Raw genomic sequence first — 23,652 nt, forward strand, 5'->3', positions numbered from 1 at the left:
AATTTTCAGGATGATATAAAAGGCGACTAAGGGAATAGGCATTTTCATCTATAGTATCTATTAGGTAGGATTCCTCTATAAAGGACACCGAGGTCACACGGATGAGACGGAAGTCGAATCGTCATCTCGAATGAAATATTTGAGATAGGTATAATGAGAGGGAGGTAATTAAAAATACACCTCAAGTACACAGTTAACTCATTTATTAAAATATACAATGTTAAACAAATAGATACCAATACTTAAATACCATTTTGGTTAGATCTTGAAATGTGACGGTTTAACCATATTTTCAAGCACCGATAGACTGACATTCTAGTCCGGTCTGTGACCACGACAAAAATTCAGTTAGCGACCAATAGCGTGGACAATTTATTTTATCTCGAATCTATGTGCCGAAATTCATAACACCATTTGGTATATGTATATAAAAAATAAACAATGCAAAGAATATATTTGTTCAACAGTCTTGAAAATAGTATGTAAAAAAAGCATAAATATTTTAATTCATTTCATAAAGAAGACACTGACCTTCTTAAATATTTATCTGGGGGCACGGCAGTGCGCCCGCCAGTCGAGCAAAAAAAGCGGCACGGCCGTACCATCCTTTTCTCGAAGTTAAGTTTTTTTTTTTTATAATAAACTGAACACTTTTTTCATAGGCACATAGCTCAAAGTATAGTCAAACCGTATATTTTTATCCAGTTCATTTATTATAATAAAACATTATTTTACATAAATTTGGTGTGTATTAAAAGAATTGAGCAATTTTACTTAGGTAAATATAATTTGAACATTCGTTTATTTGTGCAACCTCCTCAATAATAATTACGACCTCAGAATCATATTATCTAGCTCAAAAATTTATATGGAGGCGCGTGTCTATCTTATTTACGATATGTAACTAATGGAATATTATTTTTAATTTATTTATGTTTAAACATAAATAATGGTACAAAATATTTGGTTTGTTACATTATAAGGTAACTACTCACCTAATTGAAATATGCGAAACTGTTTAAATAAGTTAGTTTCTGGAATCAACTAACTTTTACAATAAAATACCTACCTGGCCGGTATTTTGAAAATAAAACTCAGGATTTTAGTCCGCCATAATATCTCGTGTATGTCGAATAATTTTTACTCTTTAAAACAATTTGTACATAATATGTCGATTTTCAGTAAAAAAATGTTTTTCTGTAAGTTAGTACAAAATTTATAAATCTAAAGAACGAATCATCGTTCGTTTAGATAAACTTAAAATTAAATATCGCTGACCGACCATAACTAAATTGACTTAGTAACCATAATATTTACAATAAAAATGTACACTTCTACCATAGACGCAAGAACACCGACCACAGAATATAAATTGCAAGGACGCAGAAAATTATTTTCACTATCTGATGTAGATAGTACAATCTGGAAAGAGAAATAAAGATTTATTAAATATATATTACAAAAAAAAATAACTAACTAAATTAAAGTCTGCTCGTCGAAATCTCAGATCTCGATAACTCTTCAAAATAATACCTCATATTGTCCGAATAAAGTGGCTGTGACATACGAACGCCAGATGGCGCGCTCTGATTGGCTGAAGTTCAAATATTTACGCGCCATTAAAAAATTTGACTTCTGCACAGGTACATTTTATATAACTTAAACTTATGAAAGTGGTAATACATATATACATATTATCACATATATATCCTATTTGGGGTAGGCAGAGCCAACAGTCTTGAGAGGAACTAAAGGCCACGCACAGAGCTGTATGGCTTAATAATGGAATTGAGATTCATAAAGTGACAGGTTGCTTAGCCTATCGCTTACAAGAAGAATCCCAAGTTTATTAGCCCATCACCTAGTCGCCTTTTACTTAAAAGTTGTAATGACTGATAATAATCTTACCTTTTCCACTTCATCTTGGCTTGTGGTAGCATGTCATCGCTTTCCTTAAACAAATACCGCCTCAATCCAACTACGTATTCTTCAAAGAACTCCTCCCAATTCACCTCTCTCATGCTAAACGGGAATATCTGAGGGAAATTATAGAAAAATTATAGTTATACTTAAACTCGCATGGCTAGGAATAATATTTATACGGTTCCTTCTTATTTTTATATGCGCATGCGAATTTTTATTAAACCTTATACTTTTTACTAAGATGTGAAACATTATGCGTCACGATGATTATGGAAAAAAGAAAGTAATTTTTATTATCTATATATATTTTTTTTGGCAAATCCCACGGGAATTTTAGTTTTTATCAGGATGAAAAGTACATTATGACCTTCGCTAGACTCTTAATTATATCAGAGGTTACTACGCAAAATTTCAAGAAGTTTGGTTCAGTATATAACGCGTAAACAGGCAAACAAACTTACTTTCGCATTTCAAATATCAAGTAAGTAGTTCGGATAATTAGAGGTACCTACGTACGCAAAATTTCAAAAAGTTTGGTTCAGTAGGTATATTACAGAAAACAAACAGACAAATAAACTTACTTTCACATTTCTTATTTCTCTTTTCCTTAAATATGGAAGTGAAAGGTTCAAAAATAGGGGAAGACCGAAAAAGAGATGGATGGACGGCGTAAAGGATAGTATGAGGAGAGAGGGAGTGACCAGTGAGATGGCAATTGACAGAAGTAATTGGAGAAAACTAACATACTGTGCCGACCCCGCGTAGAAAGTGGGAAAAGGTAATGACAAAGAGAAGATGGTCACTAAGAAATAGGCAGGTACCTACCTTCTTATCATCATCAGATGTAGAATTCCATAGTTCCTGCGTATTTTTGTTGCAGAATGTGAGTTCGTGTGTGCAGAAGTACGACAGAACTGACGACAGCTTGTGCACCTTCTTGTAGACCTTCAGCATTCTGGAAATAACATCATATTTTTTAAAAATTTTATTAAAAAACATTAACAATGTTTGTGTCAGTTCACACTTTATACCAAAGATGCGACGAATATTTGTCTAATGGAAAAAATAAAATTTTCAATAAAAATTAATAATTTTGAATTTAAAATTAGTAATTTTGAATCTAAAATTAATAATTTTGAATTTAAAATTAATAATTTTTAATTTAAAATTAATAACTTTGAAGATATATACCTAGATATGTACCTTGGCGAACGTATCTTGATCAAATCAAGGACGTCCTGGTAATGGTTCAGGTCAAGAGTACCCGAAACCGCCGAGCTTGCATGAAGAGAGTTATGAATGTGGATGAAGCAAAGGAAGTATGCAGGGATCGTGGCAAGTGGAAAGAGGTAGTCTCTGTCAGATTTTATGTTATGTTAACTTTGAATTGAAAATTATAATAAATGCGTGATTTTAATAAAAAAAGTTCAATTAAAATGACGCATCGCGTATTCGCGTCTCGACTTTCGTGTAAATTGATCCATAATAACAGCTTAAAATGATAAATAGAGTACAGAGGCCACTGAACTTGGCATGAATGCGAACCTAAAAGTCTAATTAGTTTAAGTGATGATCAAACTTACTTAGGTTTCCTTCCCAGACATATCGATAGCGCATCGATCAACGCCCCGGGTATTAAATGTAGGAAGAACGCGTATATGTTGTATTTCATCGCTGATTTCGTGAGTGTCAATGAGAAATACCTGAAAAGAGAATTCTCTTATAGTTATGTCAGCAGTGCCGTGTGGTTCCCGGCACCGATACAAAAAAGAATAGGACCACTCCATCTCTTTCCCATGGATGTCGTAAAAGGCGACTAAGGGATAGGCTTACAAACTTGGGATTCTTTTTTAGGCGACAGGCTATAAAACCTGTCACTATTTGAATCTCGATTCTATCATTAAGCCAAATAGCTGAACGTGGCCATTCAGTCTTTTCAAGACTGTCGGCTCTGTCTACCCCGTAAGGGATATAGACGTGATGATATGTATGTATGTATGTTATGTCATCATTATCTAAGTGAGTTCTAGAAGGTCCCAGCCCCTGCCGCATAGCTATCTATACTATCTACCATCCTACTAATATTATAAATGCGAAAGTTTGCGAGTATGTCAGTATGGATGTTTGTTACACTTTCACGCAAAAACTACTGAACCGATTACGATGAAATTTGGTATGTAGGTGGCTGAAGACCCAGAATAACATATAGGCTACTTTTTATCCCGGAGTTCCCGCGGGATTGATTCCACGCGGACGAAGTCGCGGGCGGCCTCTAGTTTTTATATAACGTGCGGAATACTACCACTGTCCCGTTTCAGGTTATAAATAAAAAGCTGGGCCGTGTGGTTCCCGGCACCAATAAAAAAAAAGAATAGGACCACTCCATCTCTTTCACGTGGCTGTCGTAAAAGGCGAATAAGGGATAGGCTTATGAACTTGCGATTCTTCTTTTAGGCGTAGAGCTAGCAACCCGTCACTTTTTAAATCATTATTATAGGATACTTCATATCGTAGCTTCCAAGGCGTTTTAGTGCAGAAGAAGCGGTAACAGACTGTACTGCAGCATTTTCTTCAACAACGTCAACTTTACAATTATCCAAACTTAGAAATGTGGACGAGAGAATACATTCGAAGAATCGGTAACAAAGTGCAGATGTGACTATACCTATGTAAGTATCTGTACTAATATTATAAAGCTGAAGAGTTTGTTTGTTTGAACGCGCTAATCCCAGGAACTACTGGTTTGAATTGAAAAATTCTTTTCGCGTTGAATAGACCATTTATCGAGGAAGGCTTTAGGCTATATAACATCACGCTGCAACAATAAGGAGCGATGAAATAATGGAAAATGTGAAAAAAAGAACGGAGTATATTATTCACCCTTGAGGACTTCAATGATGTCCAAAACTAACTATTCTACGCGGACAGAGTCGCGGGCACAGCTAGTGTATTATATGAAGGTACCTACTCACCAAATAGCTTGTATCCAATGGCAATTGAGCCAGAAGGCTACCTCAAGTATTTAAATATAGATGTGTCTTAAAATTCAATTTAATATAATATAAATATAAATATATACTAAATCATTTGCGTCTTCACGGCCTCTGTGGCGCAGCGGTAGTGCGCTTGTCTGTGACACCGGAGGTCCCGGGTTCGAATCCCTGCCAGGGCATGATGAGAAACGAACTTTCTCTGATTGGCCTGGGTCTTGGATGTTTATCTATATACGTATTTATTATAAAATATAGTATCGTTGAGTTAGTATCTCGTAACACAAGTCTCGAACTTACTTCGAGGCTAACTCAATCTGTGTAATTTGTCCCGTATATATTTATTTATTTATTTATTCACATTGCATAAAACACTAGCAACCTGGCTTGAAGATGCATCAAATAGCACACAAACCAGGAAGCTGATTTACACAAGTGACACATAAACTTTGAGTGACAACAAACAAAATTAAAAAAAAAAAAAACTTTGAGTGACAACAAACAAAATTAAAAAAAAAAACTTTGAGTGACAACAAACAAAATTAAAAAAAAAAAAAAAAAAACTCACCAAATAGCGTTCGAGAACGGTGTTTTGTCCAACTTGGCCATGTTCAACCTCATAAAGTCGCCCCAGGTCATCCTGTTCTCAGCCGAACTAACGTAGTTGAAAACGGGCGGTTCATGTGGTGGTGTACTGAAAAACGTTTAAGGTTATGTGACATGCATTTATTTATTTATTTATTTATTCTATATTGTAACCGTGCCGTGTGGTTCCCGGCACCAATACAAAAAAAAGAATAAGACGACTCCATCTATTTCCCATGGGTGTCGTTAAAGGCGACTAAGGCATAGGCTTACAAACTTGGTATTCTCTTTTAGGCGATGGGCTAGCAACCTGTCACTATTTGAATCTCAATTCTATCGTTAAGTCAAATAGCTGAACGTGGCCATTCAGTCTTTTCAAGACTGTTGGCTCTGTCTACCCCGCAAGGGATATGGACGTGACCATATGTATGTATGTATATTTATAGATAAACCTTTATGTCAAGAGGTGTGAGAACGCAACCTGGACTAACGCCTGATGGATGACGAATGTCCGATGAAAATGCTGCAGTGTAGTTTGTTCCGCCGCTTTTTCTACACATGCGCTTTGGAAGCGGTAGTAGTTATAATTAGATTTAAGTTACGTGACGTCAATAAGTGATACCTTGCATCCAATTTTATAAATAAACTAGCTGTGCCCGCGACTGCGTCCGCGTGGAATAGTTATTTTGGGCATCATTGAATCCCTAAAGGTTGAATAATTTTCCCCGTTTTTTTTTACATTTTCCATCATTTCTTTGCTCCTAATAGTTGCAGCGTGATGTTATATAGCCTTTAGCCTTCCTCCATAAATGGTCTATTTAACACAAAAAGAATTTTTCAATGCGAACCAGTAGTTCCTGAGATTAGCGCTAGTTCAAATAAACCAACTCTTCAGCTTTATAATATTAGTATAGATCTATTCTATTCTATTCTAATGAAAGAGATAATGCTCACCTCGTTTTATAGGAAGCGTTGACTTTCGCCGCAGCCACCATGAGGCAGTTGACCACGCTGTCAACGGGCACCAGGTCAGCTGTGACCTCAGGGTCACATTGCAGAGTCCGAAGGATGCCTGTCGCTGTAAATGATAACACATATTATTTGCATTAAAGTTTATTTTACAACCAATTAATCACTTCGTCATTCTCTTACTCGTATTAAGATTTATTTTAGGTTTAACAAATAATAATTAAAATGAATTCAAATTAAAACTAAAACTACTTAAAGAAATAAAAAAAGATGATTACAAACTAAAACAGTATTAAGTAGGTGCTTGGAAGGAGTGGCAGTGTGATGAGGGAAGCCTTATGCCTCAAAAGCCAAGTTCAGCTGAATGACTAATTGATGGAATTGGCATTCAGAGATAGAAAGAAATGGAAATTTCAGACAGTTCCCAGGTGTGTTGTATCACGCAGTATATATTTTCTTAGATGTAAAACCGACATACATAGTTACATACATATCGTCACGTCTATATCCCTTGCGGGGTAGACAGAGCCAGCAGTCTTCAAAAGACTGATAGGCCACGTTCAGCTTTTTGGCTTGATGATAGAATTGAGATTCAAATAATGACAGGTTGCTTTCTCATCGCCGAAAAGAAGAATCCCAAGTTTATAAACCTATCCCTTAGTCGCCTTTTACCACATCCATGGGAACGAGATGGTAGTAGTCTTATTACATACATACATATCATCACGTCTATATCCCTTACGGGGTAGACAGAGCCAACAGTCTTGAAAAGACTGAAAGGCCACGTTCAGCTATTTGGCTTAATGATAGAATTGAGATTCAAATAGTGACAGGTTGCTAGCCTGTCGCCTAAAAAAAAATCCCAAGTTTGTAAGCCTATCCCTTAGTCGCCTTTTACGACATCCATGGGAAAGAGATGGAGTGGTCCTATTCTTTTTTCTATTGGAGCCGGGAACCACACGGCATTATTAGTATTCTTATTCTTTTTTTTTATTGCTGTGGCACAAATGGATGCTCAAAATATTTTGTATACTTATAGAATTTGGGAAGGTCCTGAGGCAAAATTCGCAAATAAAAATAAAAGAACATAAATAATACGTACCACTGCCTACAGCAACTCCTGTGGGACCATACATGTTGTCCAACCAACACTTTATTGGTTCCTTGTATGTAGATGTGACTGGAAAATGATGCAACACATAATTAAGAACAAGAACCGAAGAAAAAATCTTTGGAATTGTGACAAACATTGTCCATGTTAGGTCTCATAATTTTTTAAGGCATAATAATCTTCTGGCATAACCATTTAGGCATAATCATCATTTTGCATTCGATAATTTATGCAGAATGATGTTTATGTCAATAAAATTGAAAATATAAGACCTAAATTATGAACTTGAAAGTAGGGCACTTTGAAGATTAAAAGGCTATGCTATATGTAAGAAACTGTAATAAAGAGAAGGGTGATCAAAATAACGATGATATGCCATCCAATGTACTTAAAACTAAGGATGCCGAAGACTGGAAAAAGTGGAGAGAGATATATTGGAGAGTAATGGAGGGAGCTATCAGGAACACGCGTGGTAAAATAAAGCAGATCACGTACCTATTGCTGGCCTGAAAATACCAACGGGCATACCAGAAGCGTTTGTTCGTAATTCTTTTTCCGCAAGCGCTTTTGTAAATGTGTAGGTATTTGGCCATGCTCCTAAAATCCTGAAATGATATGAAGGTTTATATTTTACTAATATATTTTCTTTAAAACTCATGTTTCTTTTCGCAACACTTATACCACAAAACAGTAAATATGAAAAAAAAATCATTATTAGTTAATTCACGTTTTCACACATTCAAAAGAATGGCAGATAGTCTCAAAAACATTAGTACTTCAACATTTGTTGTCCAAACATTAATCCTTGAGGAACACCAATATCAAAATTATCATTACATACTGTTTTATACATATATCATAAAATGTTCGATCATTGATTTAATGCAATAAATATATAGAAAATTGGCAAGTCCGTAATTTTAAAGATTTTTATATCAATTGCAGCTAAAATTTATAAATCAACACAATCAAATGCCTTCGTGAAATTACAACTGTAAAGTATAAACTTACGTAGGCAGTAAGTCATCTATTTCTCTGTCGGTCAGCTTGTCTATCATCCTATGCAATTGTTCGCAGTCAGCTTCACATGGATAGAATCGTTCTTCTATGTGAGAAAGGTGGGAATTGGAGTATGCAGTCGATATGTGCATTAGTACCTAGAAAAAGAAACTGATGTCACGAAAATGTTTTTAAGTCAGCTAAAGTTCTCTGAAACGAAATAGTATAACTACAGATTTTAATTTGTTTTCTAGTGTTTAACAAATTTAAGTTATTTCATTAAGAATAAATAGCAATAATCAATATAGTGAAACCAAAAGATATGACAATTATTAAATGATATGAAGTGTCCCATAATAATGAATATCATTTTTGAATTAGAATTTCAAAAACCAACACATGGTCAAAAATCCTAAGAATCCATGACCCTGAATAATGCAAAATAAAGATAGCGTCATTAATATTTTAACATAAATACATACATAAAAATCACGCCTCTTGCCCGGAGGGGTAGGCAGAGACTACCTTTCTTTGACTTTCCACTTGCCACGATCTCTGCATACTTCCTTCGCTTCATCCACATTCATAACTCTCTTAATGCAAGCTCGGCGGTTTCGGGTACTTTTGACCTGACCCTTTACCAGGACGTCCTTAATTTGATCAAGATACGATCGTCTAGGTCTTCCCAAATTTAAAGTTTTAAATAGAGGCTTATTTTATCCATAACTTGATGACTGGCAAAATCAGGTATTCATTACGCAGTGAAGAGATGGATGGCAACAACGGAACAGATGAAGGAGATTGTCCAAGAATTCACTTACGTCTAAGTCCTTCATATCCCTGGCCAACCTGAGGAGATGGAGAGGCGCCCTGACATTGGTGTTCAGCGCCGCTCTCAGATGCTCGTCAAATTTCACAGTGGCTGCCGAGTGGAAAATTATGTTGACCTGGAATGAGATACAATCTTTTATGTAAAAAACTATGATGTATGACCATTTAGACCCGATGATCAAACGTCACTTCAAATCTGTCCCCAGATTTGAAAGAGGTGAAATTAATGTGCCGTGTGGTTCCCGGCACCAATACAAAAAAGAAAAGGGTCACTCTCTTTCCCATGGATGTCGTAAAAGGCGACTAAGGGATGAACTTATAAACTTGGGATTCTTCTTTTAGGCGGCAGGCTAGCAACCTGTCACTATTTCAATCTCAATTCTATCATTAAGCCAAATAGCTGAACATGGCCTATCAGTCTCTTCAAGACTGTTGGCTCTGTATACCCCTTAAGGGATATAGACATGATTATATGTATGTATGCATATCGTCACACAAGTCTCGAACTTACTTCGAAGCTAACTCAATCTGTGTATATTTATGTATGTATGTAAACTCTTTATTGGACATAAAATAAATATAACAAATTACAAAACAGTTATTGGATTTAGAAGAATATGTACAATACAAAGAATAAAAGAAGAAGAAAGAAGAATATGTAAAATACTTATCCCCAACGGGATTTCTTCCAATCAACCAAAATTTATTTATGTATCTATGTAGACAAAGTGCGCAGGTACCTTTTCAGTTAACATCTGCCTGTCAGACAGCGTCAGACCCAACCCAGCGACCTCGCAGTCAGCAGGAACCACCACCACTTTGTGGCGGAACTTCGGCAGCTGTTCTTTGAGCCGGTCGAACACCTGGAAATGAGTGTATGACAGAAATAAAAAACAAAAAATCAGCTACAAAAAAAAAGCTAGGGGTCGAAATTTAAATAATAATATTTTTAGTCTGTAATTTAGAACGATTTTTTTGTTTTTTTTTTAAATTAATATTAGTTGTATTTTTAATAATAGGTTTAGATTTGACATGGTCAGCATATATAAGTATATGTGGGAATGAAAGTAAAACAGAGCGGAATTATATCGTAAATCTTCTTATTTTATTGGACTTCTTAAAAACACATCTTATAACGTCTTACATCGTACCACAGACTCACTATTCTATCTCATAATGTTACCAACGTAAAAATAAGTAAGAGGTCAGCTAACAAAAAGGATTTAAATAAAAACAAAAAACAAAACTTCTCCCACATATATACTAATACTTATTACAAATGCGAAAGTTTGTGAGTATGTCAGGATGTCAGTATGGATGTTTGTTACAATTTCACGCATAAACTACTGAACCGATTACGATGAAATTTGGTATGTAGGTAGCTGAAGACCAAGAATAAAGATAGAATTGAGATTCAAATAGTGGTCCGTTTCTTTGTTTACTGGTGCCGGGAACTACACGGCACATGTATTTATTTCATTTTAAATATTGGTTATTGAGAAAAACGACTTTTCCTGCTATAAGTGATTACTTATTTACACTGAAATATTGTCATAACCTTTGTGATGTTTAATAATATGTACGTTAGCAGATACAATGTCAATAATTAACTTGCATTTTCTTTTAGTCATAGAAGGAAATCATTTTTGTATTCAAAATATTGCACAAACAGAATAAACATTAAGTGCTTACTAGAAATCACTGGAATAGAATAGAATAGATTTATTTTCAAAATTGGATACAAGGTATCACTTATTGACGTCGCATCACTTAAATCTAATTATAACTACTACAGCTTCCAAAGCGCACGTGTAGAAGAAGCTGCGGAACAAACTACACTGCAGCATTTTCACCGGACTAGTTATAACTATTCACTGAAAATAAAATTATCTTAAATCGGTCTTATTATTTTTTAGACGAATTTTTTTAATAAGTATTATGTAATTTAGTTATCAAAATAATATTATTTTATGACGTAGTGTATCAAAATAACATATGTTTTTTTTGTCTTATTATTTTGTTATTTGTTTGAAGTTATTTTTCAGAATTAATTATTTTATTTTTGTGTTACAAGAAATAAGCACCGAAGCTTGCAAAAGATTAATATGTTTTTCCTTAGTCGCTTTTTACGACTTTATCCCTAGCAGATAGAGCCGAGAGTCTCGAAAAGACTGTAAGGCCACGTTCAGCTGTTTGGCTTAATGATAGAATTGTGATTCAAAAAATGACAAGGTTGCTAGCCCATCGCCTACGAGAGGAATCCGAGTTCAAAAGCCTATCGTTTAGTCGCATTTCACAACATCCATGGGAATAATAAATGGTAGAGTGGACCTATTCTGAAGGGCCGTAAACCACACGGCACTGTTTCAATGAAAACGACACCCATGTTAAAAAATCAAGTTCATATTCTAAAATAGCGCGAACCACACGGCATCTAGATGATTTAAAATTCTTTAATTCTCTTTCAGATACTTTAAAATGACGTAAGCTAAAGGTGCTATAACAATAATAATTAATGGTAGTAATATGCTATAATTGTAATATAATTACTAATATTTAAAATTAATTATAATACACAACACATGGAAAAACACGAACTAGAAAACGTGATGCTTATATAGTAATTTCAGGAAAAAAGTATAAAGCATTTAGTATTTATCTATAAATATGTGTAATTAAAATAAATATCTATGAGTTTAGTCTGATATCATTTCCAGTTTTTTTTTATAGATAATATAGAGTTAACGCGTAAAGAGAAAACAAACAAACAAACTTACTTCCTCATTTATAATAATATGAGTTTGGAATTGGGATTAATAATTGTACACGTGGATTAACACGAACTATAAAACGTGATGAGTAATTATTACTTATATAATAATTTCAGAAAAAAAGTATACAAAACATTGAGTATTTAATTTAAGTATCTGTTAATTTGTGTAATTATGTATGACAATGAATAAATACCTGCCAGTTAATAGTGGTATCAATTAAATAAATAATTAATGATGTCTACTTCGGTTCAATGTAATTTATTAAATTAAAAGTGAATTTCAAGAAGCATTTTAGCCGTGTAATTGTGCATTGTCAATATTTTTCATCGGTATATTTGTGTATCGTTAAAGATGGCCGTCCTGCGACTGAATAAATAAATTACTCATGAGATGAGTTACACTTTTTTTCTGTCCTATTTATATAACATATATATTTTTTTTTAATTTTTTATGATTTTTGTGACAAACACTGATATTTATTTCAATAATTGTTTTGGTTTTTCTAATTTTTTTTTTGTGATTTTTACTAATTGTTGTGGTACTGACGTTCACATAGCAACGCTCGTCGTAATAACCGCACTCAATGCTCTCTATGTCCTTTTCCAGACTCTTAATTTATTTATACTTATGTGATATTTCAAGAAGACTAGTTAATTATACCATAAACGTAACGAATACCTTAATTTAGTAAGTACTGAAAAGTATTTCTTACCACTTCTACATAGCTGATTTGTCACCAAGACAGCCTATACGAGTATGTTATTTTAAAGAATTAATCTATACTAATATTATAAAGCTGAAGAGTTTGTTTGTTTGTTTGAACGCGCTAATCTCAGGAACTACTGGTTCGAGTTGAAAATTTCTTTTTGCGTCGAATAGACCATTTATCGAAGAAAGCTATATAACATCACGCTGCAACTACAAGGAGCAAAGAAATAATGGAATATGTGAAAAATACGGGTAAAGTTATTCATCCTTGAGGGCTTCAATGATGCCGAAAATAACTATTCCACGCGGACGAAGTCGGGGGCACAGCCAGTTAGTCATAATACTGAGGCCTATTCGGCTTTCTATAAATGTTTACAATATAAATATATATGTAAGTGCTAATCATGAATACTAATTAGCACGTTTCAAAACTTTGATCTTTACATACATACAAACATGTCTATATTCCTTGCGGGGTATACAGAGACAACCAGTCTTAAAAAGACCGACAGGCCACGCTGAGCTTTTGATCATTAATAGTAGGTACCAAATTTTGTTACTTGGGTAGTTAACCCGTGAAGAGGTAACAAACAGACACATAAACTCACTTTCGCTATAGTTAGTTAAGTATACTTAAGATTTAGAAAGATACTTACAGGGTCATCGAAAATTTCATCTATTCTCGTGTAAATATCCTTTCCTTTTTTCTGTCTAACCAAAAGGTACAGATTTTCAACACCTGGACAGCACCGAAGAAGTTTCTCCACCAGAATTTTGCCGAGGAAACCTGCAAATAATATCTCGTTTAACATTCTCGTGGCCCTGTTGGGTCCTCACGTTTCTTAAAGTATTGGTAGTAAAAAGTTTTTTTGGATCAAACCGTTTGAATGACATACATACATAAAATCACGTCTACCCTTGCGGGGTAGACAGAGCCAACAGTCTTCAGAAGAATCATAATCCACGTTCGGCTGTTTGGGTTAATGATACGTCGCATAAAAGAAAAATCCCGAGTTTATAAACCTATAATATTATAACCTTAATCAACTTTTACGACATCCATGGGAAAGCGATGGAGTGGTCCTTTTCTTTTTTCTATTGGTGCCGGGAACCACACGGCGAAGTGTTTGAATGAAATTGTAATCTATACTTATATTATAAAGCTGAAGAGTTTGTTTGTTTGAACGCGCTAATCTCAGTAACTACTGGTTCAAATTGAAAAAATATTTTTATGTTGAATAGACGCTGCACTGTTTAGGAGCGAAAAAGTAAAGAAAAAAAGTGAAAAAAAAAACCGGGGAAAATTATTCATCCTTGAGGGCTTCAATGATGCCCGTAATAACTATTCCACGCGGACGAAGTCGCGGGCACAGCTAGTTAGGTATATAGGTAGTTACTCACCTGTAGCGCCAGTTATTAGAATATTCTTTCCATTATAAAATTGTTGTACAGTCGTCAGCCGTTTCTCGTTCATGTTCACGTCTACGGCGGTACAGTCGCGCACATAATTCACATCAGATATATTAGTTTCCATGTTGGTGGATTTCTTCGCGATGACTGTCATTTTGTGCTCAGTATCCTTTCAACATTGTTTTCTGTGGACAAGAGATAATTATTTTAATATATATACTCCAACATACATTCATACACATATTCATGTCTATATCCCTTGCGGGGTAGACAGAGCCAACAGTCTTGATAAGGCTGTAGGGCCACGTTCAGCTTTATGGATTAATAATAGAATTGAGATTCATATAGTGACAGGTTGCTAGACCATCGCCTAAAAGAATCCCAAGTCTATAAGCCTATCCCTTAGTCGCCTTTTACGACATCCATGGAGAAATAGATCTAAACTGCACGGTAGTAAACCACACGGCAAAAGAAGAATTAATAAGTTATAGGATATCCATTCATATTAATTCTTCTTACTCCTAGCGTTAGTCCCGATTACTTCCTCATCACTCTGGAGAGGTGCCGAGGGTATGATGGTGGTCAAACGTATACCTGGATGACCTATATTGTATCATGGTATAAGCTGCATTGGGTGAATATCTACACTAATATTATAAAGAGGAAAACTTTGTTTGTTTGGTTGTAATGAACAGGCTCAAAAACTAGTGGACCGATTTTAAAAATTCTTTCACCATTTGAAAGCTACATTATCCACGAGTAACATAGACTATAGTTTATTTTGGAAAAAAATAGGGTTCCGTAATAATATATAAAAATAATTGGCAAAACAGCGTTTGCCGGGTCAGCTAGTGTAATATAAATATATACGGGACAAATTACACAGATTGAGTTAGCCTCGAAGTAAGTTCGAGACTTGTGTTACGAGATACTAACTCAACGATACTATATTTTATAATAATAATAAATACTTATATAGATAAACATCCAAGACCTAGGCTAATCGGAGAAAGTTCGTTTCTCATCATGCCCTGGCCGAGATTCGAACCCGGGACCCCCGGTGTCACAGACAAGCGCACTACCGCTGCGCCACAGAGGCCGTCGTATATGTATATTCCTTTAGTTTGAATACTTACCGATGCCGTGTGGTTCCCGGCACCAATACAAATAATAATAAGACCACTCCATCTTTTTCCGATGGATGTCATTAAAGGCGACTAAGGGATAGGCTTACAAACTTGGAATTCTTTTTTTAGGCGATCGGCTAGCAACCTGTCAGTATTTGAATCTCAATTCTATCATTAAACCAAATAGCTGAACGTGGCCATTCAGTCTTTTCAAGACTATTGGCTCTGTCTACCCCGCAAGGAATATAGACGTGACCATAATTATGTAATGTATGTACTAACCGATGTTTTTACAATGAAGAAAAACATTTACATATTGTACAGTCCCTCCATAGCATCAACCTGCGGGAGTGTGCCCAGAAGGCTTACCAAATAATAATAAAAAACTAAATAAAAATAAACTTATTTTGTCTAATAATTGAGATTTTTGGAGAGGAGCCCGGGGTGTACCTTTGACCATGGACCCTGGATTGGGTGAGTCAGGTTTTTACACGAAACGACTCACATCTGATCTCCGCAACCTTTTCAGGCTTAAACCTTTAGATAAATTTTTAACACTAGTGACAAACATATAGCTACAACAAATAAAAGAAAAACCCGTATTGAATCGATCATGGTCACACATCCAGTTTCCTGAATACGCAGGTTTCTTCACGATGTTTTCCCTCACCGTAAGAGCATCGGTTAGTATTCAAACTAATATATTTTTTAAAATTAAGAATTCCTACCCTTAGCTAACCCAAACAAATCCTTTCAACACTCCGCACGCCCTAATTTTAACACAAAATAATAAAAACCTATAACTTAGAAGAACATCAAAGGTCCTAAGTATGACTTAGTTAAGTTACAAGTTGAATAAGGAGCAGACAACGAACTTAACACGATTTATACTATAATCTCAACATAGAGTGACAATCTGTACATAGAATTCGCGTATAGAAATAGAAAAGTAGATTTATTTTCAAAATATGATAAAACTTATCGCTTATTGACTTTAATATAACTTAAATATAATCTACTACCGTTTCCAAAGCGCATGTGTAGAAGAAACAGCAGCGAAACAAACTTCACTGCAGCATTTTTACCTGAAGTCAATTAACATGACTTTACATTACTATGGTTAATCCAGACACACATAAATATGATCACGTCTATATCTTTAGCTGTTTGGTTTAATGTTAGAATTGAGATTCAAATAGTGACAGGTTGCTTACCCGTCCGTCGCCTAAAATAAGAATCCCAAATTTATAAGCCTTCCTCTTAGTCGCCTTTTATGACATCCATAGGAACAAGATGGAGTGGTCCTTTTTTTCTTATAGGTGCCGGGAACCACATGACATGAACAAATACTTAATTTGACAGCTTGTGATGGTCTCAATATCATTGTGCTTAAATAGTATTAGTAATTAGAATTAAATAAATTTTGATTTGGTGTAGAATGTTTAAGACTAAATCATGCATAGACAATGTAACTTGCCGATGCGCGCTCTATAACGGAACCGAGGAAATTATGTTTACTCTTTGCATGCATACAAGTCAAGGCACAAGGTATGGTTGGGAAATCCTGAATTTGTTTAACATTGATTCCCATTGGTACTAAGTGGTAAATATAAATACTTTGTCTAAAAAATATAGAACCGTGCCGTGTGGTTCCCGGCATTAAGAAAAACTCAAATTAGAATAAAGTAAAATTCCTAAACTACAAACTACATCAAGGAAAAAAAGGAATATAATTTATACTAAAGAGAAATTTAGTAAAAGTACGGTTCTATATACATTCATAGTCACGTCTATATCCCTAGCGTGGTAGACAGAGCCACCAGTCTTGAAAACACTGAATGGCCACGTTCAGCTATTTGACTTAATGATAGAATTGAGATTCAAATAGTGACAGGTTGCTAGCCCATCGCCTAAAAAAGACTCCCAAGTTTTTAAGCCTATCCCTTAGTCGCCTTTTACGACATCTATGGGAAAGAGATGGAGTGGTCCTATTCTTTTTTGTATTGGTGCCGGAAACCACACATACGCAAAATATATAATATATGGAGTCTGAAGAAGGACATAGGGTACATTCAAGATTAGTTCAGTAGATAACGCGTGAGATGACAAACAAACAAACAAGCAAATAAAGTTTATTACGCATCTATACTAATATTATAAAGCTGAAGAGTTTTTTGTTTGTTTGTTTGAGCGCGTTAATCTCAGGAACTACTGGTTCGAATTGAAAAATTCTTTTTGCGTTGAATAGACCATTTATCGACAAAGACTAGGCTATATAACATCACGCTGCAACTATAAGGAGCAAAGAAATAATGGAAAATGTGAAAAAGAAACGGGTAAAATTATTCACACTCGAGGGTTTCAATAATGCCCAAAATAATGATGCGGACGAAGTTGCGGGAACAGCTAATTTTAATATTAGTTGGAATAATAATGATAGCAATACATTATTTGCAAAAGTAAAGGCTATTGCATAACAAACTCATATTTTATATATAATCTAATGCACGTAAAGAACATGTCGGTCCATCAGGAAATAGTCTAAGGAAATGGCATGAACGGGCGTAGCTATGGGCGCAGGGAGGGGCAAGCATCACATATAATTTTACAATTTCCAACTTTGCTGTATGTATTTTTTTATTTTATTTTTAATGTCCAGTATAGATAATCAGAATCATTTATTCCTTGAATATGGTTACAATAGGTTGAAATGCAAAGATTCGAATGGCAGAAAAGGATTGAATATTGATTTACATATGTACATATAATCACGTCTATATCCCCTGCGAGGAAGGCAGAGCTAACAGTCATGCAAAGACTGATATGCCATGTTCAGCTGTTTGGTTTAATGGTAGAATTGAGATTCATATAGTGACAGGTTGTTAGCCCGTCGCCTAGAAGAAGAATCCCAAGTTTATAAGCCTATCCCTTAGTCGCCTTTTACAACATCCATGGGAACGAGATGCAGTGATCCTATAATTTTTTTTATTGGTGCCGGGAACCACACGGCAATATTGATTTATTTTTGGTTAATTGTTTTTTTGTTTGAGATTGATGCAATACAGTTTCTGAAGTTCAAGTTCATACATACATACATACATATAATCACGTCTATATCCCTTGCGGGGTAGACAGAGCCAACAGTTTTGAAAAGACTGATAGGTCACGTTCAGCTTTTTGGCTTGATGATATAATTTAAATTGAAATAGTGAGGTTGCTAGCCCATCGCCTAAAAAAAGAAGTAAATTTTAAGTCGAAAAGATACTATCACGATCCAAGAGACATTTGCACAAAATACAAACTACTTATACAAAAAAAAACAGAACACTTGAAAAACAGTCTTGAAAAGGCCACGTTCATCTGTATGCCTTTATGTCGGAGTTGAGATTCAATTAGTGACAGGTTGCTAGCTCATCGCCTAGAAGAAGAATCCCAAGTTTAGTACTGCCTATCTCTTACAGGACTTTAATTTTCATAAAATCTTGGGCAATATCTAGCTAAAAAATAATTAAATAAATAAACAAGAAACCGTATGAAACGAACGTACCTATAAAAATTTAATATATTCCTAATTAATTATATTATATCATAGTTTATAAAGTTATATAAGCAATTAAAGAATAGAATAGTGACTTCATTCAAAACGGTTGTTGACCTACTTTTTAGGTAAAGTCGTGTGAATATAAAATCTTTTATACATACATACATATAATCACGTCTATATCCCTTACGGGGTAGACAGAGCCGACAGTCTTAAAAAGACTAATAGGCCATGTTCAGCTGCTTGGTTTAATGATAGAATTGAACTCCATCTCTTCCCAATGGATGTCGTAAAAAGCAACTCGGGGAAGCACTAATAAACTTGGGATTCTTCTTGCGACAAAATGATACGTTTATTAACTTGGGATTCTTCTTTAAGGCGATGGGCTAGCAACCTGTCACTATTTGAATCTCAATTCTATCATTAAGCCAAACAGCTGAACGTGGCCTATCAGTCTTTTCAAGACTGTTGGCCCTGCCTACCCCGCAAGGGGTATAGACGTGATTATTATGTATCTATGTAGAAGTGATTATATGTACGTATGTTATAACGTACAGAATTGAAACACAACATCCACCTGATGAGATATAAATATCATTCCAACATGGTCCTTCGAGCCGGATTTAAAAATGAGTTTTTTATATTTATGGCCCATCACTTTAAAGAAGAATCCCAAGTTATTACTGTTATTAATTCTATGCCCTTTACCGAATCGAATTCTTGGGCTACAGGTATTATACGTTATTGTATGCGACTCACGCGCATACCATACAAGGTTAGTGAAATGGGTCACTAAGGCGGTCATTGTATTCTTACCTCGTACTCTTATGACACACATTGCTGTTTTAACCCTCAGTCAAAAAAGAGGAGTGCCCCAGGCCGCCTTATTTATTTATTTATATAATATATATTCGTATGTACATCAAGGTAAATATTTTATTTATTTATTTATTTATTTAAACTTCATTGCACAAGATACAAATGTATAGCACAATTGGCGGACTTAATGCTAAAAGCATTATCTACCAGTCAACCATTGGGTCTTACAGAGAACTTCATGTGGGGTTAAACTAAATAAATATATTTATACCTACACAAAATATAAAATAAAATAATTATAATATACATACATAAAAAATACAATAGATAAACAATATACATACATAAAAACTACAATAGATAAACAATATACATAATTAAATAGGTGCAGCGATTAAATGAGTGAAAAGGCGATATTAAATACCCTCGCGACTCAAGAAAAACCCGTTTACCCGCGATTTGAAACTAGAACGACTTGGGGATGTCCTGATGGACTCGGGAAGTGAATTCCAGAGCCTAACAGCCATAACGGCGAAAGAATTGGAGGCAATACCTGTACGGTGAAAAGGGATAGCAAGAGTTAACTTATTTGAAGAACGAAGGATTTTTTCGTGAGTAGAACTTAATAGTTGGAAGTCTTTTTTAAGATAGTCTGGGGCAAGCTGATTATTGAGAATGGTATAAAGCTGACATAAAATGTGAAGATTTCTACGGTTACGGATGGGGAGCCAATTTAGCTGAGAACGGTATTCAGAAATATGATCGTACTTCCGAAGGCAGAATATAAACCTGATACAATTGTTTAGAAGACGTTCTAATTTGTTGAGATGCTCTTCAGTTAAATCCAGATAACACACATCAGCATAATCAATTATAGGCAGAAGAAGTGCTTGGGTAAGCATAATCTTCGTCTTTGTTGGAAGAAAATGTTTTAAGCGTTGCAGATAATGCAGAACACTGTAAACTTTCCGACTGGTTGCAACAACGTGTGAATCCCAATGTAAGTTGGTATCAATATGTAGGCCAAGGTTTTTAACCGTCGTACTAAATTCAATAATAGTTCCGTCAAAGATCAGCGGTGGCAAGGTGTTAATGTCAATATTATTAATCTGATAGAAACTGCCAACTACTATAGCCTGACACTTTTTAACATTAACAGAAATGCCAAATCGATTAGACCAGTCTAGAACTCTATTTAAGTTATGATTCAGCAAATCAATGGCCTGTTTCATGTTATCAATATTCGTCTGTACATAAAGCTGCAAGTCATCAGCATAGAAATGATAGAAACAGTTAATATATAATGAAAGCAAGTTTATGAAAACTGAGAACAAAATAGGAGACAGAATACCGCCTTGTGGGACGCCAGCTTTCAATTCGCACCAGTCTGATTCATCCGTACCGTTACGAACCTGTTGCCGGCGTCCATGAAGATAACTGGAGAACCAAGAAATCACTGAAGAAGAGACGTTGCAACGGGAAAGGGTGGCTAAAAGGATATCAATGTCAACAGTATTAAATGCGTTACTAAAGTCTATTAATACTAAAATTGTGACTTGTTTATGTTCCATGCCCGTTCTAATGTCTTCTGTAACTCGAAGAAGTGCAGTGGTGGTACTATGCGCCGGCCTAAAACCAGATTGATATTTGTTTAAAAGGTGGTTATCAAGTAGATGTTTTGATAACTGGTTAAAGGCAGATGCTTCTAGAACCTTCGATAAGAATGAAAGTATGGAGATAGGACGTACTTCATTCAAATGAGTTGGATCTGGGATTTTTGGGAGAGGGCGTACATAGGCCATAAGCCATGATAGAGGAAAGCGATTTTCTGAGAAACTGTTATTAATAATATGGGTGATGATAGGGAGGATATAAGAGAGGATTGGAATTAACATCACACGACTTATTTGATCTGGACCAACGGCATTAGAGGAGATGGAATGAATGATTTTGTATACGTCGTCTTCAGTGACAGCTGAGAATTCAAATGGCCTACCGTCGGGAGAAGGCAAAGCAAGAATGGAAGAGATCGAAGCTAATTTTGTATTTTCATCTAAAAGAGGAACTGAGGAAAAATGATTGTTAAGCTCATTCAAAGTGAAAGGGAATTTTGAACATGATTTCTGTACTTTACCTATACCCTGAGAATTAAGAAATTTCCACATATTAGCTGGAGAAACATTTTCTATGTTGTCGGAGAAATATTGGCGTTTTGCATTTCTACAAAATCTATTGCAGAGATTCCTTGCAGCCTTATATAAGCACCAATTTTCGTTAGTACGATCCCGTTTAAACTTTCTAAAAACACGATTTCGTTTTCTCATGGCGATACGTACCGCCTCCGTGATCCATGGTGCAGGAGGGCGCTTTATTTTGATGGCACGTACGGGAGCATGTTTATCGTACAGTGTTAATACTTCATTATTAAAACTTGCAATTTTTTCATCCACTGCATTAGCCGACAAAACCGAAGACCAATCTATCCTAGCTGCATCAGATGTAAGAGCATCATTATTTATTTTGGAAAGGCAACGGAGTTTCATTATGGTTGGTTTTGGTCTTGGAACTTTAATTTTATAGGAAACGTAAATAAGATCGTGATGAGAGAATTCAGGAGCGGGCGCTTGACCATGATTGGCAACAAGACCAGCTGAAGAGGTAATGATCAAGTCAAGCAAAGAGGGACCATGTTCTGTGAAGTGTGTTGAACCGGATGGTAAGATTGAGAAATTGACCGACTTGACAATACCCCGCAGCTTTTTGGCCCTGGAGTCATCCTTCATCAGACACGTATTGAAATCTCCTAGGATCAGATGGTGTGTGTAATCTGGAGAAACCGACTCAAGGAGAGATTCAAAAACACTGAAATAATTAATATGTGAAGAGGGGCAATAGAATACTCCCAAAGCGGCTCCGACTCCCTTAAACGAGACCTCAAGAAATATATATTCGCTGCTGGCGGTGTATTCAGAAGGTGACATAGCGAGCACACGGTAATGTATATCACTTCTTAAATAAATGGCAACACCGCCTCCCCGGGATCCGACACGATCGTTTCGTATTAAGATAAAGCCAGGTAGCGAATAGCTAGTCGAAGGTAAATTTGGTTTCAACCAGGTTTCGGACACAAGAATTGCGCCAAGGTGCACGGAAGAAAACGTTTCAATGAAGTCTGTGTAATGCGCAGGAATGCTTTGTGCATTGATATGACACACATTAAAATTATATGGAAAATTGTGGAATGTATTATCAACAAAAGCCCCCAAGGTCATTGAAGAGTCACAGGAAACAAAACTTGAGTCACCAGATCCCTCAGCAGAGCAGAAGGTTTCGGATAAAAAAATATTATCACATTGCTGCATTGTATATATATAAATAGGTTAATTTAAATATAATAAATAATCAAATTATAAAAATATAAATATTAATATATTATGTATGTAGGGTGTAGTTTTAAGTCTGTTCCTGCACAACCTGCCGGCCGGACCTGATAACTGATACAGATACAAATTTTATTATAAGGTCTATGACACAAGCAGACAAAGAAAAATAAAGAAACTCAAACATAAAACAAAAAAAAAAATATTATGTACACACCAAAAGACAAGTCTCGAGTGTATGGCGGGCTTTATAGCGATTGGATTCATTCCAAAGTATATGACGGTTACTTTAAAAAGAAAATTGACAACTGACGCCTGTCATTAAGACAGGAAAACGACGGCTGTCAGATAAAAAAGAAAAACAAACAAATCTACCTACATCAGTCATCAGTAACTAAGAGAAAACTAGGAATTTACCCACTCGCATTTAACAAAATATAGTGGACCAACCAACGAAATACAGAATTAATAAGCACCGCGTGAAA

General features: G+C 35.3%; 1 protein-coding gene across 1 annotated transcript in view; it reads right to left on the minus strand.

Moving 5' to 3' along the window:
* Positions 1 to 223: 223 nt before the first annotated feature.
* LOC106130997 (fatty acyl-CoA reductase wat) overlaps positions 224 to 23,652 on the minus strand; it is a 29,394-nt gene continuing 5,965 nt past the window's right edge. The window contains exons 2-14 of the mRNA XM_013329962.2: positions 14,292 to 14,485; positions 13,547 to 13,677; positions 10,149 to 10,271; positions 9,399 to 9,524; positions 8,590 to 8,735; positions 8,074 to 8,183; positions 7,570 to 7,647; positions 6,453 to 6,576; positions 5,482 to 5,607; positions 3,507 to 3,626; positions 2,749 to 2,878; positions 1,909 to 2,036; positions 224 to 1,422 (exon numbers count right to left, since the gene is read on the minus strand). Coding sequence (XP_013185416.2) covers positions 1,335 to 1,422; positions 1,909 to 2,036; positions 2,749 to 2,878; positions 3,507 to 3,626; positions 5,482 to 5,607; positions 6,453 to 6,576; positions 7,570 to 7,647; positions 8,074 to 8,183; positions 8,590 to 8,735; positions 9,399 to 9,524; positions 10,149 to 10,271; positions 13,547 to 13,677; positions 14,292 to 14,454 — 1,593 coding nt within the window. The 5' untranslated portion in view covers positions 14,455 to 14,485 and the 3' untranslated portion in view covers positions 224 to 1,334. The remainder of the gene's footprint in view (positions 1,423 to 1,908; positions 2,037 to 2,748; positions 2,879 to 3,506; positions 3,627 to 5,481; positions 5,608 to 6,452; positions 6,577 to 7,569; positions 7,648 to 8,073; positions 8,184 to 8,589; positions 8,736 to 9,398; positions 9,525 to 10,148; positions 10,272 to 13,546; positions 13,678 to 14,291; positions 14,486 to 23,652) is intronic.

This window comes from Amyelois transitella, chromosome 30 (genome assembly GCF_032362555.1).
Source record: "Amyelois transitella isolate CPQ chromosome 30, ilAmyTran1.1, whole genome shotgun sequence".
NCBI classification, from domain to species: Eukaryota; Metazoa; Arthropoda; class Insecta; order Lepidoptera; family Pyralidae; genus Amyelois; species Amyelois transitella.